This window comes from Diaporthe citri (assembly GCF_014595645.1).
Source record: "Diaporthe citri strain NFHF-8-4 chromosome Unknown scaffold_1, whole genome shotgun sequence".
NCBI classification, from domain to species: domain Eukaryota; kingdom Fungi; phylum Ascomycota; class Sordariomycetes; order Diaporthales; family Diaporthaceae; genus Diaporthe; species Diaporthe citri.
The window spans coordinates 5,068,761-5,086,464 of record NW_025064846.1 but is presented as its reverse complement, the minus strand read 5'-3'; the positions used below and the strand labels follow the sequence as shown (position 1 = coordinate 5,086,464).

The window sequence follows — 17,704 nt, the reverse complement described above, 5'->3', positions numbered from 1 at the left end:
ACGGCAAAGTTTAACTTAAAACTTATATAACACGACATTATAAACGCCTTTATATACGCTTTTATTAACTAAGATATATTTATATAAATACTATATAAATATTAATAAAGAAAAACCATTTTGCTATTAAATAAAGCGCTTTATAGCCTTTAAATCTTATTATTGCTATAATAAAAAGAATTTATAAAAATATTAGCTTAGCATAAATATAGCTAAATGCTATATAAGCTATGCTAATACATTAAAAACAACGTTTTAATCTTCTTTTATATAAATAATATTGTTATTATATATTGAAAAAATTACCAAAATTAAGTAGATAAATTAGTAAAGCAACTCCGAAAAAAGTATAAAATTACTAAAAGACACCCCATTTAATAATTCCTTGAAATAAAAATTATTTAAAATTATATAAATTAACGAATCTAGCTGGCTTAAACCGCGTATATTAAGAAAATTACTAAATTAACTAATAAAATAAACATTCCTTATAAGGTTCTCATAACTTTTAAAGAGTTATTATTACGTATCATTATTACCACAAAAGCCAAAGTCCACTCCTATTAAAAGAAAATTAAGTTACTCTTATTTACTGTAATTTCCATATAATTAAATATCGCCTTTATTATATTATAACTCGCTTAATTCCTAACTAATTTAAGCTAAAAATATTATAATATAGCTAATAAAGTATTATTATATCTTTTTTATATTAAGTATTTTGCCTTATGCTTTTAAGATTTAAAAGGATTTATAGTTGCTAGCAATATATTTTTCATTAATAACTCCTTAAATTAAAAGAGCTTATAAGCATTTACTATAAAGTTATTTAATAAACTTATTAAATAAAAAGTAAATAAGCAAGATATAATTATAACTTTCATTATGAAAGCAAAGCTATTAGCTTTAGCTTAAGCCGCAAAAGAAATACTTTTTATAAGCCAGCTTTTCACTAAGCTATTCATAAAATTAAATAATAAAACTATTAAAATTAAGTGCAATAACACCTAAATGATTAACCTAATAACCTTTAAAATCACTATACTTAAAACTAAGCTACGATATATAAATATTTATAATCACTAACTAAGACAGGAAGTTTAAGACGGCAAAATCACGATGGAATACACGCCATCAGCATAAATAATAGCAAATAAATTAATAAAAGCGCTACCCGCCGGAAAATAAAACGGGTTTTTATATTAGCTTGAATTAAAAAGCATTAAAAACAGCTTATATAAGGGAACTTTAATAAAAAATATAATAATTTAAAGGTAGTTAGCGATAAAAGATAAGTAAGGGTTTAGCCTCTTAGTTCCTGCTAATCTAAGGGGGTGTATTAAATTCAACCAATAATAAATATATCGTAATTAAACGATCCCATAGTAAATTTATTATAAATTTACTAGGGAACGGTAATTTATTGATAATTCATTATAAATTCACGATAAATACCTAAGGCACTAAGATTTACGAATAAAAACCAGCTCCTATTGTTTATTAGCTTAAAAATAAAATAATAATTAAGTAATTATCACATTAACAACCAGAATTAATTACATTTACAAGAATTCCACTATAAGACATGTATAAAATTTAATAATACCTAAAAAGAGTTATAAATTGCAATGTTATAAGAGTAACTTAGGCCCTAAAGGGCCCAAGTTAGGACTTATCTTTTATGTGTGTATTTAGTTACGTATAAGGGCTGGCCGCAATGCAGGCCCGTTGCAGGCATGCATTATAGCTTAGGTAATAACTTAAGCTTATTATATTAAAACTTACTTTAACCCTTTTTAAAAACTATAAGCTTTAAATATTTTTATAAAATTTTTATTACTTTTTTACTTTCTTTATTTAATAAATAAATATTTATAAATAATAAATTTAAGTTTAATTAATAAATTTATTTTTATATATAATTAAATAATATTTAAAAATAATAATAATAATTTTTCTTTATTTTTATTTATATTTATAAAGAAAATTTCTTTATTTTTTTAATATATTTTAAAAATAAATAATAAAGTTATTATTTTTTAATTTTTTTAATTTTTTTTTATTTAAATATTTATTAATTTTTATATATTTATAACTTATTTAACTTAATTATATATATTAAAATTAATATATTTTAAAAATTAAAAAAATAAAAGTTTTTTAATAATTATAAATAAATAATTAATTTTTAATTTTTAAAATATTAAGTTTTAATTAAAATAATTTTTATATTAAAATAATAAGAAAATTATAATATTGTGGGAATAATGGGTGTCGTTTGTATGGAGGACTGTTTGGGATTAGGTAGCTTTGGCCCGTCAGGATGCCCGGCAGGCAGCAGCCCTGGCGCTGCATATAAAATAGCTAGCACAGTTAGGCCTTCTGCCTTCCTTCCTTCCATAGTTAATAACAATCAACCACTACACCAACCAAACGTTGTATTGCAATACGTGACCCAGCCAACAAATATAATAATAAAAAATAATTAATTTATAATTAAAATTATTTAAAAAAAAAAGAAAAAAAAAGAATCATTAAAAGAATAAATTAAAATAATTTTAAAGATTAATTAAGTTTATAAAATAAGTTAATTAAATAAAGCTTAAAAGGTTTTTATATATAATTAGCTTTATAGCCTTAATACTTACCTTTATAAAAACTTATATTAATAAAAATAACTATTAATACCTTAATTAAAACCTTTAACCACAATCTTAAAACCTTAATGCTTTAATAAGGGACTTCTCTCAATCTAATAGGCAACCACTGTTGGAAGGAACTAGGGAACTCTCGGTAAATTCCCCGTGATAGAATACAACATTGAGAGGTATGTCACAAACGGACCCGAGGAGTTGTTCTCATTCCCCACAGTGCGACTACGAAGCCCGCCCCATGCCGCCTAGCAAAGAAATTTAGAGTAGGCACAATCCCACCACGAATCAAAACTTTGGAAGACGGACCAGACCAGCACAAGGGAAAACAGAAAATGGCGTCTCAAATACCGCCCCTACTAGAGTCGTACCTCGCCCTGCCGCCCGAGACCTCCCAGATCGTGCTCGCCGGCATCCTCGGCGCGAGCACCAACTGGCTGGCTCTGCGGTACCTCTACAGCCTGCTCCGGTCCGCGAACGCCGCGGCACCGCAGCGCAACGGCGGCGGCGATGCAGACGGGGCCGGCGAGGACGTCAAGGTGCTGCTCGTGAGCTTCATGAGGGACCACGCGTTCTGGAAGGAAGGGGCCGGACGGCTGGTATGTCTTCCTTTTCTCACACCCTCTCACTGCCTACAACGGCCTTTTCCCACACAAACCATTCCCATGTGCGAAATACACACATTGACACGGTGCTCCCTTAGGGTCTCAACCTCGACGCCCTGGCGGCTCGAGGCAGGTTCCTCTTCGTCGACGGTCTCAGCAGGCTGTTCCTTGGTGCTGACGGGCCCGTTGCACCGGCCGCTGGGCGTGGCCCAGGCCAGCAGCAGCATTTGTACCTCGACAGTCCGCGCCTCGCTGACGTCGCGAGGGTGCTCGGTGCCGCCATCGAGAGGCTGCAGGCTGCGGGTGGCAAGGTCGTCCTGATACTGGACCAGCCGGACGTGCTGCTCGCGGCTGCGTCGCCTGGGGACGGCGTCACGGGGACGGCATGGAAGGACGTGCTACTTGGTTTACGAGAGGTACGTTCTCTTCACCCCTTCAAGGCTTCGATGTGACACTGTTTGGGGCAATGTGTGGGAATGCCCCGTCGTCCGGGCATCTGCTGTCGTCCATTGGATGGGGCTTCTGGCAGCAGCACACTGCTCTGCAGTCACATTCACGGCTCCGGACAGTGCTAACTAGGTGCGAAACAGAAAGTTCACGCGGCCGTTCTCACCTTGTCGGCAGATGAGCCACTGGTTTCGGCGCAGACTACGACTTTGGAGAAGGAGCATGCTGCCTTCGTCTTGTCCCTGGCGCACGAGGCCGAGGCGATCATCAGCTTAAGGCTGCTAGACACGGGGACAGCCAAGGACGTCAGTGGGGTGGTCAGGATCACTGGAGGTGGAGACGATCTGGACCGGGTTATAGAGGAGCACGAGTATCTGTACCATGTTGGCGGAGATGGCGTGGTCAAGGTCTTCGAGCGCGGGCAATAGCTGGCGGATTCCCTGTAGTGGGAAGAGCAGACAATCCTTCATCACCCAGGCCCTTAGAGCACTGTTCCGTCAAACTTCTTAATCTTGGCTTGTCTCTGCATTGCACTGCGCGCATCGTATCTGAAGGTGTACATGTGCTGGAACCGTGGTTGAGAGGCTCGTCCGGCTTCGGTCATTTCGCAAAACAGCCATCCTCAATTGCCCGCGTTTATGCTGGCTTCGTGGTTGGTTGCGACTCGCATAGCCTTGTATTCCAGCTACGTACGAATCTCGACTCCCCGAACGCATCAAAATTCCATAGTTCTTATGACGACCCGCAAGACCGAAACCCTTGAATCTTGCCCGAAATCATGGAGCAAAAGAGAATGGTCCGATCCGTTCAGCATTGTGTGATTCCCCCTTCCCTAGACGCCATTTTGCTCATTTTGACCGCATGTCTCCGAAACGTTGACTGACCCTCGCCGCGTTGCCGTGGTGGCTTGTCGTCTATGCCTTCGTGGGACCGCGGGCGCCCTTGGGAGTGCCGGTCTGGAAGCCGTTCTTGAAGCGCCGGGAGATGGTGGAGAGGGATCGCATGCGGCCGGTGCCGGTGGTCTTCCTGCGCTTGGCCTTCTCAGACCAGTTGTCTGTTTCGCCTCGTTGTCAGCATCCTGCTCTGATCCTCCTGCTTCGTCGCTGCTGTCTCCGTTCCATGGCTGGGTGGCAGTCCGCGCCGAGGTGGATGCTTCGGTTCACGTACACTTTCGGGTCTTAGCAGCGGGGAAGCCGCAAGAAGCGCAGGTGTGCTTCTGGATGTGCAGGGATCGGCGACCTGTTCGGTGACAAGATGACACGGTCAGCCCTCTGTCATGTCCTCCATCCAATTGTTTGTCCTCAATCCGTGATTCCTTGCTCTTCCAATTGCCGTATCGAATATCCGATGGGTGTTTGTTACTGACCACAGCGACGGCACAGAGTGTGCGTCTTGTTGTGACGCTTTCCGAAAGAGCTGGTTCCCTTCGCTATTTGATTTTGTCAGTTTCGCTGTCGTCGGGATGGGTTGAGATCGTGGGGCAGGGTGGACGAACTCATTTTGCCGGTTTGTCTGGAGCAAAATTGTCAGTATGAAATGTTTTATCAAAAAATCGATTCGATTCTGACGGAAGTCTTACATACCACTGTTGAGGAGTTAGGGGGGCAAAGGTGACGGTATTCTTCCTTGGGTCGTTGATGGAGTCGCTTCGCTGCGGGATGGAGGCCAAAGTTGTGGTTTGCAAAAATTCAACCGGGAAACTGCGCCACGTGACCTGGAAACAGCAGGAGCGATGGACCAGCCTGCAACCGCACTAGCGCCCTTTTCGACCAATCAGAGTCGCATGGACCCACTACTCTTCCGGCCAGCAACAAGGAACGTCACTCAATTTGGCTCTGCTGACGCGATGCCAACAACTACCAACAGCGAGAGGCAAGGAACATTTGTCAGGGAGACTTCCTCGAAGTTGGTAGTAGGTCGGCACATCCATCTGGCTACCTGGCTATGTTCCAACAGATAACTTGTCCCAGGAGTTTATCCTACAGGAGATTATGCCATAGCTGAAAGGAGACCATCCCATAGGAGAGAGGAGGTTATCCCGTGGGGAATTATCCCATGGGAAAGAGGAGTTTACCTCCGAAGAGCATTCACGAAGGGGCTTCTCAGGCATTGCCTCGGACACTGCTTAACTTAAATAGAAGAGCTGGTCCCGGCACAAACCGCAAGCACATGATGGACAATTGAGACGAGCATCATGGGCGTAGGGGAGAACACATGACGGAGAAGAAGCAAGGCATGAATGTCACGATGCGGCCAACATATTGCAGATCTTTGGGTTCATCTGTGACAGCCAACTGGCGATGAGCTAGCTAAAGCCACGTTTCCATCTGGCGGAAGTGTTCCAAACAAACCAAACAACCCTGTCTATCTGAACAATGTGAGGCCGAACATTCAGGCCGTCCCCGTCCACGAATCCGTTCCATAGACTAACATGAAGTGATGCGGTCTCTCGAATCCCCTATCCTCCACAGTAAAGAGCCGCCATGGCTTCAATTCACCCACTGGGCCGACAGAGAATCCAACGAGTCGGATGTTGCTTGATCGAAAATGCCGGCTGAGCCCCATCACACCTAATGTTGAAGACAAGTCGACGTTCCATGAAGGCGTATGCCACACGGACGAGGTGCGCGTGTTTCACGCCCACGGGTATTAAAGATGTATGTAGTAACAGGAAAACTTTTAAGACCAAACCCGAGACAACCAATCAAAGGAAATGTGCGTAAAGAACCAGTGGTGTGTGATGTTGCAGGAGTGAAGACCTTAATCCTCACCGTGACCATTGTCGATACCGTTCTCAACGGTGCCATGGCCATTGCGAGTAGGGGTTGACTGGCCCTTTGTGTCCTCGGTACGGCCGCCCATCATGGGAGTGGGAGACTGGAACGTGTAGGGGCCCATGTAGAAGGAGGATGGATCGTATCCCATCATGCCAGGCCAGTAGCTGTTGTAGTACGTCCAAGGGCTGGGGATCTGAGGGGTTGCTTGAGGCGTCATTGGCATGCCCGAAGCGCCCGGGTGAGCGCCATAGCCCGTCGCGTAGTTCTGGTGCACATAAGGCGAGTTTGGCATGCCATAGCCCCATCCGCCGTACATCGGGGGAGGAACAGGCACAGGAGACATCTCGGCCGAAATAGCAGTCGGACGAGTGGGGGTGCTGACAACCTGGACGCCAGGAGACTTGGGCGGGCCAGGCGCAATGGGTGAGTCCTCTGCCTGGCGAAGTAGGAGCTGAGACCGAGATTGACGAGGTGTTGGGCCGCGGTCTTTGACAGACTTGCGCTCAACTCGAATGACGGCTCCCTTGAAGACACTGCCGTGAAACTTGCTGATTGCGGCCTCCGGCATATCAGGCTGGGAGTACTCAATGAACGCCATGGTTCGCGCGATACCAGAATTATTCACCTTCTTGATGACGTTGACCTTCAGGACCTCTCCAGTGTTCGAGAACAGCTCCTCAAGATCGCCCTCGGTCGCATGCGCTGGCAAGTCTCCAACGAAGACGGAGCGACGGTCTCGCTCACACGCTGCGAGGAATGCCTCGTCAGTGCTGTCACGAGTGGCCGCGCAGTGCTTCTTGAGGTCAAAAGCCGTGACAATGTAGACAGGATCGTGGCGGAAGGCTGTGTGAAGATCCCGGGTCGCATCGAACATTGAGAACTCAACCAGGACTGTGGGAGGGAATTCAAGAGGCTCTCGTAGCTGAGGGTGCAGGAACTCGCACTTGCTCAGCGAGCCGTAAGGCAGTAAGGTGTTCTGAGCCTCCTCGACTGTTATAGGGTTGCCTGACTTCTTCTGGATGACAAAGGTGCGGTTGGCCTTGACCATCTCGGTGCGGCACGGGCGACCGCAAATGATTGCTCCCTTGCCATTCTCCAGAGCGCTCCTCGCCTCCTCGTCCGATGTGAATTGGACAAAGGCGAAGGGCATATGATGAGAGTCACGACGAATCTTGACCCAGCACTTTCCATATTTGAGGAACTCTCGGTAGATGGCTGCCTCGAGATTCAGATCATCCTTGGGCTCGGGAAGGCTACGAGGCAGTGTCAGCCAAATGAACAGCGGAGGAGAGCAAGGAATGTTACTTACTTCGCGACGAACACGCAGGCAGTGGGAGGGTACAGATTCTGGGCGTCGACACCATCGATCTGGTGGCGGCTACTCACGTTCGACGCGCGGGTTCGGAGAGTGTGTTCTCCGTTGGCCAGGGCGACATCCAGACGCTGCATATTGCCAGCCGTGATGGAGCGCTCCGAGCGTCGCTCCCTCAGCGGCTTGGTGGGCGAAGAAACGAATACATCGTCCCGGTCATCTGCGCTGACACGGCAAGTCGGAGACCTAGACGGGGTTAGCTGGTGTAGTCTCAAGGACGACAGGATGGTCACTCACTCGTTTCCAGAAGCACGCATCGCAAGGGCGAAACGAGAGCTTCCGATACCAAGTCGAGTGTGAGGCGGGGTGTACCTAGGGGAGTCGCAAACTGACAAAGTATCGAGGCGAGCGCCTAGTGAAACTGTCAGTCAATTCTATTTGGGGTCGGGTCGACTTTCGCGAAGCAGCAAACGAGAGCTTTCCTCTGCCAAAGACAAGGCTTGTCGAGCTGCGTGGTGAATGAAGAGCCATCTTTGCCAGGGAGACTTACCGCCAACGTCGCTGTCACCAGCTGAAGAAACCTCGCTGGGAGAGGGTGCACGATCAGAGCCAGTGAGCGTGGTTCCCTTGTTGCGCTTGAAACGCTCTGGGGAGGGCTGACAGGATCTGCTGAGTGAAGCCATCGTTGTTGGATACGATGTCAATGGGTGCCGTGCTGGCGAGTCTTGTGTGTGAATGAAAGAAAGTTATGCCAAGGTAAGAGGTAAGAAGTGAGTGAAAGCGGCGAAAACCCAGCGCAGAAACTTCCGCGAAATGCGAAATGGGAAGGCGTCGAGGGGCTCAAAAGGAGCGTGTTGTGACAAAGTCAGTCAGCACAACAGTCAGTGCGTTAAAGGATGATGTTTGGTTAATGATGATGGAAAGTAGCATGCAATAGACAAACAATTGGATGGTAAAAAGATCGGGCGGAAGGATTCGCACCAACAGAGAGGTGCTGATTAAAGATGCCTTCTCCTGAGAGACAGTCGAAGGGTGGGTGGGTGATGTATGGGACAGTTGTGTGCGTGCCAGGTGGTTGGAGGTGGTCAGTTGCATCAGAAAGGGATGTGTTTTGGCGTCACTGTATCTTTGGTCAGTGGCCCTCTTTCCATGCCCAGCCAGCTTTTTGCAGCACATCAATCACCTGTCTGGCCGTCCAGTATGGCAGCCGCTTGATCTTTACAGCACAAGTCCGTCGTCCATGGGCCAATGTGCTGAGACCCCGAAGCTGCCCGTGATGGGCAGAGTCTTGACCTCCGCAAGCTTTCCTGGCTCCTAGGGCCTTACATCCCCCTCAGCATGTAGCTTGGATACAGTAGCGGTTGCCAGGCTCAGGATGCTGCATACCCTCCCTCCTCTTCACTTCACTCGTATGGCAGCAGATGGTTTGCGGGGCACGTTTCCTTCTGTATACTCGGGCTTCTGCCATTTCTCCATGCCGGACCTTGTAGCTGGAGCCATGTGGAAGAAAAGGCCCTAGGCCTGGCATTCCATCGCTGAGTACAGATATCAATGCCATCCATTAGACGGCGCCGTCTCCATAGAGCCATGGAGAGCCCAAGGCTCCAACGCTGATCAGCCGCTTGTAAATGCCTCGTCTTTGTATCCTGTCCATTCTTATTCAAAGTCTCACCGGGGCAAACCAAAGCCTGCCTAAATTGCTTTCCATGCTGAGCCAAACTGCCCCTGACTTTGGACCACAGCACTTGCGAGTATGGTCGATGACATGGAGAATACCTTCAAAGGGGGACAATAAATTATAGATTTCCAAGAGTTCCCTGCAGTTCCCCAACAGGTCCCAAACTCGCTGTAGTCATAATCTTCATCTGTGTTGACAAGAGCTTTCTCCAAGGAGTTCGAGCAGGCCAGGACAGCAGTGTCACTCGACACAAGATGGCATCGACACAAGATGGCATCCAACACATCGTTCCGTTCGTGCTCAAAGACGGCAGAGAAATCGAGACTGCAGGTGGCGAGATATATGAGTATTGAGATGATAACAAAAACAAGATAAATGAAGAACCTCTTCTCCGGAATTTGAAGACTGCAACGGTGGATGCAAGTCCGTTAGTAAATGGATGCGATGCTTGCAGTTAGACTCGGGAGGCGTCGTTAGAGCTGTGCATTATGTAATCAACCTCGAGCTCCAGAGCTCCCGAAAATGACGTTCTCAACTGAGGCGCGCTCCTCCGGAGTCGCTGGGCCTAGCATCCGCTCCACCACTCGCTCCACGAACCATTCGGAAGCAATCTTTGCTACCTAGCATGGGATAGCTCTTTGAGCCACGAGGCTCTCACACTTCAACCCCCAGACGAGTGATATCCGTGTCTATTCGCGAAGATGAGGGCCACGCCTCGCCTGTCGAAGGGCTTCTTCGGCCGCAGTGTCGACGAGCTAAAGAGGTTCACGAGCATCGGTATGGGCCCCAAGTGCCTAACATATTCTCAAATTCTGACACTTATTTTCGCCCAGCACTCAACCTTGAGGCTGTCAAGGGCCCAGCTGGACCTCTCGAGTTGCATTCCTTCCGCGCACAGGAGTCCATGCAAGCATGCAAGCTCATGTCAGATGCAGACATCGGGGGCTTCTCGAAAGCACAGCTTGAATGGATACATCCCCGATCACCGTCGGATTCCTTGGCACAAGGTGACAACCCCAATGCGCATGCCAGATTCCACGGCTCCATATCAACCCAACTCCCAAAGGACATTCCCAGCGTGGAGAGATCCGGATACGCAGCCTGGAGAACACTGGATAGACCGCCAACACTGTTCGGCAAGAGCCTATGGGACATCGATCCGTACGCATACCTCGCGCTGAGGATCAAATCTGACGGGCGAAGCTACCTGGTCAACGTGCAAACCGAGTCCATCGTGCCGACAGATGTACATCAGCATCGTCTGTTCAGCAGGCGACCTGGGCAGTGGGAGACCGTTCTGATCAAGTGGAATGACTTTGTGAGGACGAATCACGGCTACGTTGTCGAGCCACAGACCGAGATGCTGCGGCAGAAGGTCCGGACCATCGGGATCGGTCTCACAGACAGGATACCTGGGCCCTTTGACTTGTCCATCGAGCGAATATGGGCTACCAACGACCCGGACGAGGCCGCCAATGCCGAGAGCAGTTCCCTGAATAAGGGTGGGTTGAAGAACAAGCAAGGCAAAAACGTCACATGGGTCACAGATTGAGAACTCGGCGCTACGCAGCATTCAGCAGTCCCAAAAAGGGCTCCTTCCCGGAGATAGCGCGGGCACCTCGAGAGAACAAGACTCTTACGAAACGAAACTACCCAAGAGTGCCCAGAGAGAGGCACAGGTCAGGGTGACGACAATCTGACAAACAATTATGAAGCGCCGTTGTGCCAGGCACGGTAGCAACCTTGGGGCCAGATCCGGGTCCAAGGCCCGTGGTCTTGCCATTGAATTATGGACTGGTCATCCATCAAGTTCGCATTCAGAGACTCTGACGGGCGGAATGCACGCCCAAAACCAGTGGGCGTTGAGGCTGAACATAACTTCTTGCAATTATCATGCAGGCGAACCACCGGATCAGTGTAGTAAATCACCATCACATTAACGAGAACCGGCCTGTAACCGCGGCACTCGACTGCTGCTTGCTTTTTTGTACATAGTGCCAGCCATGGATCGTCAAGAGGTTACCCACAGGCCAATCAGCAATCCGCATCCTTGGGCTCTGCTCCGTAGCGGGAGATTAGCCCCCCCACACTACGCCGATATCCGCTGAGTGTAAAGACGATTCCAGCCGGGCAACACGCCATGGAAGGCAAGTTTTCATCGTGTAATAACCCTCCACACAATGGTCATTGATACATAGTACGCGTGATCGTCCCTAAACCGAGAAGAAGCATATCCCTTCCTGTCTCCCTGACATTGTTCCCAGCTGTGTTTCCACCACCGCCAGAGACTGAGAGCGTCTGATCAATCGACTTGCACGAATCATGGGTCAACCGTCCTACCAGGCGTCCAACGCCATAGTCTACCTGACTTATGGTGCATTTCTGTGAGTTACAGCTTTGAGGAAAATACTGTGCTATTCTCTACAAGAGCCGAAGCAGAAGTAAATTGACCTTATCCAACAGTATATTGGGAACCGCCCTGGCATGGAGATTCCGCAAGGACTCCAAGGGCGAGTTCCTTTCCGGCAACAGAACTCGGACTGGTCAGGAAAACAATCCCCCAAGGAGTGAATCTGGAGTTGAAAGGAACGATGCTTGTCGGGCATAGGACCTCGTCACTTCAAACCCAGATTTGCGTCCCTGATTCTATTGTTCCCAACATCCGCTGACCCCCCTGACAGCACTTCCGATCGCTTTGAACTTCATCGCCTCTGGTCAGTGAGATAACGCGAGAAATCGCTTACCACCCTGGAATCAGAGCGGTAGCAGACGAAAAAGCATTATCTTGAGCACGAGAAACCCAAGAGAAGCCCAAGTGCGACGTCCCCTCTCCGAATGGCCGCCACCACGAGATGGCGTCTGGCCGTCAGGCTGGGGCCGTGCGAGTACTTGTGAGACTGGCAATAGGTTCGTATCCAACATTTACAGTTGTCTCTGCCCTCTCAAAGGTTGCTTCGAAGACTCTGGTCTGCGGGATTCTTCTCAGGGGACTCAAGATCGGTTTCTACGGGTAATCGTTTTGTCAGGGCAGAGATTGCGGCTCACTACGGGCGCGGATTTGAAGCGAGTGTGTCCCCTGTGATCCAACCTCTCACCCACAACCTGGGGAGAGGAGATCACGAGGGCCTCGTGGAAATGAAGCTGAGATTGTACCGTAATTACTCGATCAAGTTAATGCTTGCGTGGGAAACGTGCTGCCGCTCCGGTTTAAAAACCTGCCCCTTACCTTTACTCCCCTCAGCCCCCTATTACCCTACTAACCGACCTAGGTCTCGGATCCGGCATCCTGTTCTCCTACCCGGAGCTTGCCACCATCGCCGGCGTGCAAGGCGTGGTTACCTACGCCCTGATGTCCGCCCTGCCGCTGCTGATCTTCGCTGCTCTGGGGCCCGTCATCCGCCGCAAGTGTCCTGAGGGCTTCGTCCTCACGGAATGGACGCGCCAGCGATATGGAGTCATCACAGCCCTGTGGTTGAGTTTCCTGACGCTGGTTACCATGTTCTTGTACATGGTTTCCGAGCTGTCAGCAATCGGCCAGGTCGTTAGTACCTTGACTGGACTGGACTCGCTTCCTGTCCTCATCGTGCAATGTGTGGTTACTACTATCTACACCTGTGAGTTGTCTTGGTGGGAATTATACAATTCCGGGTCCTGTGATCTGACATTGCATCTCTTGCAGCTCTCGGCGGCTTCAGGGTCTCCTTCATCACGGACAACATCCAAGGCACCATGGTGCTCGGCCTCATCATAATTGCAACCATCACCATCGGTGCGCGGACTGACATTCAGCCGAGCCTCGTCGAACGCTCAGGTCTTCTCGAGCCAAGCCTGCTCGGCTGGCAGCTCCTGTACATCTTCCCGGTGGCAATCATGACCAACGATTTCTTCCTCTCTAACTTCTGGCTGCGGACCTTCGCCTCCAAGACCGACAAGGACCTCTGGATCGGCGTCAGCATAGCCGTCGTCTGCGTGCTCATCATCCTGACGCTTGTCGGGATGACGGGCTGCATCGCAGCCTGGTCTGGCGCCTGGCCCGGCGACCCAGCTCAGGATGGCAGCGTGGCATTATTCCTCCTCCTGGAGCAGCTCCCCAACTGGGTGATCGGAATTGTGCTCGTCATGGCTGTTTCGCTGTCCACCGCGTCCTTTGACTCGCTTCAGTCCGCTATGGTCTCTTCCGCCGCGAACGACCTGTTCCGCAACAAGCTGAACATCTGGTACATCCGGCTGGCCGTCGTCCTGCTCATCATCCCCGTGATTGTCATCGCGCTGAGGGCCATATCCATCCTGCAGATCTACCTCATTACGGATCTCCTCTCGGCCTCGACCATCCCCGTACTGGTACTCGGCCTCAATGATAGGGTATACTGGTGGCGCGGCTTCGAGGTCGTCGTCGGCGGCCTGGGCGGCATCCTGAGCGTGTTCATCTTTGGCACCATCTACTACGGCGACGCCGAGTCTGGCGCACAGCTCATCCTCCTGGAGCAGGGCCTGTACGGAAACGACTGGGCCGCGTTCGGCGCCTTCGTCGCTGCCCCTATTGGCGGGCTGCTCTCTGGCTTCGCAGCCTGCGCGCTGAGGCTCTCGTTCCAGTTCTTCTTGGCTAAGAAGAACGGTACGCGGTTCACGGGGCTGGACCGCCCTGCTGTGGAAGATGACTCTGAGACAGAAGTGGTCGTTCACCAGAGTGAAGAAGTCCCAGTGTCCAAGCATGCGGGGAAGTTCTTCTGAGGCAGTTGTCCTTGGGTGCTGGGAGGTGATCTGTTGGGTTTGTGGGCGCCATTTGGGCGTGACTCCCAAGGTGAACGTCGTGGAAGTAAGGATGTGTCGGTGGGCGGAAGCAGTCTTGCGGGTAGGTAGAGTTGCATGGTGAGTAAGATATTATCTTGTCGCGGAGCTAGTGGTATATATCATCTTGGGAAGGATATGTCCTTCCATGAAGACATTACACATACCAGAACGCAACTTCTATAATTGAATGTCGTGAGTGGTGTTCGTCATGAGAAGACCGTACGCGGGCAGCCTGTCTATGTTGACGGTCACCGTACCATGGTCAATGGTCTCCCCGTGATGCGATCATGTGGGCATGAGCCGTTGTAATATTGTACATCTATTTGCGACTCCCGAGCGCCTTCCGCTCCGCGTCCAGCTTCTTCTGGGCCGTCACCTTCTGGGCCTCCTTCATCTCGTCCACCTCCTCCATCAAGTCCTCGTACGTCGTCTCCTTCAGCGTGCCGTAGATCTGCCAGTCGGACTGCGTCAGGTTGACGGGGTCGACCTGCCGCCACAGCACGACGTACTCGAGCAACTCCATCTCCTTCGTCGAGACCCTCTCGCCCCTGGCGTTGAGCTCGCTCAGGCGCTGCTTGCTCTTGATGCCCACGACGGCCTGGCGGAACGTCACCTTGAAGCCGACGTCCGTCTCGGTCCACTTGTTGTCAATGACGCGCGGCCACCACGGCCGGCCCGTCTCGGCCACGCGCTCCCACTCGTAGCTCTTTCCGGCGGGCCGGTGCTCGATGGCGCTCAGCAGCGACCGGTACAGCTTGGGCACACAGATCTGGCTCAGCTGTGCCTTCTCCGCGGCGCCGCCCCTGGCGAGGCAGTATGACATGGACGCGTGCAGGCTGCGCGCCGCGGCGATTATCTCGCTGTTTGTCGAGCGGATGCGCGCCCTCTTATTCCACTTGGGCTTGGTCGCCCACGAGTTCATGAGTCGCTGCAGCCGGTCCACGAAGCGCTGCTTCAGTATCTCCCAGTGGTAATTTATGAACTCCTTGGGCGCACGAGGTCGTTCGGAGAGGGGCAGGGGCACGATGGTTCCTGCAAGGCGCCATTAGCTTCGTGTACATGTAGCCAGCGACAGAACATTGTCCTCCGAGGGTGCTTACTCGGGGAGAGCATGGAGATGGACCCGGTGTCCTGGAGCTTGTCTGCGCTGTTCATTTGCTTTATTATACTTGAAGTTGCTTGCTGCTGGCTCCGTTGTTTCTTTGCAGAGCCCATTCCTTGCCTGTATGCTGCATCAGGCTTATAAGAACGGCCCCGGGTCTGCTCGAGATTCGCCCGGTGGACTCGCGGCCCGGAGAGGAACATTGGCAGGGCCACCGGTCGGGACGAGGCCAACAGCCATGGCCGCGTGCGGAACGTAGCTGCCATTGTCGCGGCGGAGGATGTACAGGGACACCTGCGCGGTTGCCAGGTCCAGGTCGAGGTCGAGTCTTTGTCGAGGACTGGCGACGAGGTCTCGCGACGAGCTTTGGTAGATCGAGAGCCGAGGACGGCTTTTATGAAGCCGTCGTAGGGTTGCCGACAATTAAGCGACTGGTCCCGCAACACTAGCTCCGCTCTCCTTCCGCCCTGGTGGCTGACTTCTAGGTAGATACGCTGCGCCCGATCGGCATATCACCACCTTCTGCAGCTCATGATGCGGCCTACTTTCAGCAAAATTTTGGCGGATGCGTTCATGCCTGCCCGGCCAGTCAGCCCATCCGATAAGCCGGGGTCTGGGGCCCGCCACGGAGTACCCAGGTAGACACCTACCTACCTACCTAGCCTGCCGGTAGTCCAGAAGCTCTGCAAGGGGCACCTGGGGCCACGCTACCCTAGCCGCTCGTCCAGAGGCACAGGGTCTCGAGGATAGAGGTCAACCTTGGCGTGCTTGGAAGTTTGGACTTGAGTTCTGCTCCTGGCAGCGAGTTGAGAACCAAGATAATCATTCTACCTGTAGAGCAAAAACAGAGGTCTATGAATTGAGCCGCACATGACCCCAACCAAGGAGTCAACCGGAACACCATTCAAGTACCAGCTTAACACGCGGTGACTCCGAAAACTACGTTGCGTGTGCTGGGAATGACTTCAGCATCGGCTCGTGAAGCTCAAAGTCTCCATTGAGGTTCCCCTCTCCAAGCCGACTACCTGGCGTCTCCTCCGCTAGCTCACAATCAATCCTACTTCGTTGGAACGCCTTGTCATTTTCCCAGACACATTCGCCTGCACGCATGCTATGAGAAGCTCGCCACCTGAGCATTCCAATCCCTGAGCCAAACCTGCAGGAAGTCCTCTGCCCCAGGGCCTGGAGGGGTCATCCCACTCCCCCTGACGAAGGGAGAGCCGGCCGATGTCAGCCTTAACCAGGGCGCGGACGTGGTCGACGAACAGACACGACCAGGAGCAAGCCCACGCAGCGGAAGCGGCATCCAGGCAGGTCTCCTCCTCCGCCACCACCGCCACGACCACCACCACCAGGTTCAACACCGAATATGTCGCCGTTGCGAGGGATGGCCGTCTCTCCTCCAAGGATACCACGTACGCCGCCCCGGACAGTGAGGCCGAGCCGGTAGCCCACCCGACCTTCCTCCAGCCGCGCGTGGCCGCCGTGCTGGGCGTCTCCGAGTGGTGGCACCCCGTGCTGTTCTCCCTGCGCCTGCTGTCCATCCTGCCGTCCATATACCTATGCTTTCCCGTCGCCATCCGCTTCCTGCTCAAGCTACACTCGTTCGCCACCTCGGACGGCGACGGCGACGGCGCGGGCGCCGCGCAGGGGCGGTCGCCCGGCGAGGACAGGCTGCTCCTGACCGAGACCATGCTTGCTATCGTCTGGTGCGGCTGCTCTGGGTACCTTTCCTTCTTCTTCACGGACTGCCTCATGTCCAGGTGGTAAGTCGCTGCTGCTTGACCCCGTCCCTCCCCAGCTGTCTTGTGTCCGTGTACTCATCATGTACTGTCTGCTTGCTAGGCTCGTGAACTATACACCCTCTGCGACAGCCTTCCGCCTGGTCTCCGTCTCCGCCCTGAACGGGTACCTACAATCATGGACCCTTGACCTAAGTGGCAGCTCGCAGGACCCTTTTCTACTGCTGCCGACCTGGATAATCATCACGAGTGTAAGGGTCTCCCTCAAATTCATCAACCTCGCCCTGCGCCTACTGGCTTGTCGTGCAGTTCACTGATCTTGTTACATTTGCAGACGCTCACGTTCGTATACCACATAACGCAGCGCAAGATCAACATCCTCAAGGAGACATCAACCTCGATCAGCGTCTTCTCCATGGCGAGCTACATCAGCATGGTCGCCCTCTTGATACAGCAGCACTGGGACCGGGATTGGTTCGATTTGCCATTTGTTGCGTTGGGATACAGGTTGTTGCGTCAGGGCGGGGAGTTGGTGGTCAGCGTGGCCAATTTCGCAAACATCACACTGGAACCTTGAGAGGACGGGCGGTGGTAGCTCT

General features: G+C 50.7%; 7 protein-coding genes across 7 annotated transcripts; 4 read left to right on the top strand and 3 right to left on the bottom strand.

Annotated features, from left to right (window-relative positions):
- Positions 1-2,986: 2,986 nt before the first annotated feature.
- Positions 2,987-4,131, top strand: INS49_001397 (uncharacterized protein; the record flags this gene model as incomplete). Its single annotated transcript, XM_043162226.1, has 3 exons — positions 2,987-3,250; positions 3,355-3,672; positions 3,847-4,131. The coding sequence occupies 3 exons, from the start codon at positions 2,987-2,989 to the stop codon at positions 4,129-4,131; spliced, it is 867 nt and encodes a 288-aa protein (XP_043030732.1).
- A 486-nt stretch (positions 4,132-4,617) lies between these two features.
- On the bottom strand, positions 4,618-5,202 carry INS49_001396 (uncharacterized protein; the record flags this gene model as incomplete). Its single annotated transcript, XM_043162225.1, has 4 exons — positions 4,618-4,757; positions 4,871-4,942; positions 5,070-5,132; positions 5,199-5,202. The coding sequence occupies 4 exons, from the start codon at positions 5,200-5,202 to the stop codon at positions 4,618-4,620; spliced, it is 279 nt and encodes a 92-aa protein (XP_043030731.1).
- A 1,261-nt stretch (positions 5,203-6,463) lies between these two features.
- INS49_001395 (uncharacterized protein) lies at positions 6,464-8,475 on the bottom strand (the record flags this gene model as incomplete). Its single annotated transcript, XM_043162224.1, has 4 exons — positions 6,464-7,733; positions 7,790-8,038; positions 8,186-8,204; positions 8,343-8,475. The coding sequence occupies 4 exons, from the start codon at positions 8,473-8,475 to the stop codon at positions 6,464-6,466; spliced, it is 1,671 nt and encodes a 556-aa protein (XP_043030730.1).
- Positions 8,476-10,171: 1,696 nt separating this feature from the next.
- INS49_001394 (uncharacterized protein) lies at positions 10,172-11,022 on the top strand (the record flags this gene model as incomplete). Its single annotated transcript, XM_043162223.1, has 2 exons — positions 10,172-10,247; positions 10,304-11,022. The coding sequence occupies 2 exons, from the start codon at positions 10,172-10,174 to the stop codon at positions 11,020-11,022; spliced, it is 795 nt and encodes a 264-aa protein (XP_043030729.1).
- A 770-nt stretch (positions 11,023-11,792) lies between these two features.
- On the top strand, positions 11,793-14,201 carry INS49_001393 (uncharacterized protein; the record flags this gene model as incomplete). Its single annotated transcript, XM_043162222.1, has 5 exons — positions 11,793-11,854; positions 11,934-12,013; positions 12,152-12,184; positions 12,740-13,084; positions 13,150-14,201. The coding sequence occupies 5 exons, from the start codon at positions 11,793-11,795 to the stop codon at positions 14,199-14,201; spliced, it is 1,572 nt and encodes a 523-aa protein (XP_043030728.1).
- Positions 14,202-14,580: 379 nt separating this feature from the next.
- Positions 14,581-15,416, bottom strand: INS49_001392 (uncharacterized protein; the record flags this gene model as incomplete). Its single annotated transcript, XM_043162221.1, has 2 exons — positions 14,581-15,293; positions 15,362-15,416. The coding sequence occupies 2 exons, from the start codon at positions 15,414-15,416 to the stop codon at positions 14,581-14,583; spliced, it is 768 nt and encodes a 255-aa protein (XP_043030727.1).
- Positions 15,417-16,233: 817 nt separating this feature from the next.
- On the top strand, positions 16,234-17,682 carry INS49_001391 (uncharacterized protein; the record flags this gene model as incomplete). The annotated part of the gene is made up of 4 exons (XM_043162220.1): positions 16,234-16,289; positions 16,632-17,129; positions 17,209-17,356; positions 17,440-17,682. 4 exons carry the CDS (start codon positions 16,234-16,236, stop codon positions 17,680-17,682), a joined length of 945 nt encoding a protein of 314 aa, XP_043030726.1.
- Positions 17,683-17,704: the final 22 nt, after the last annotated feature.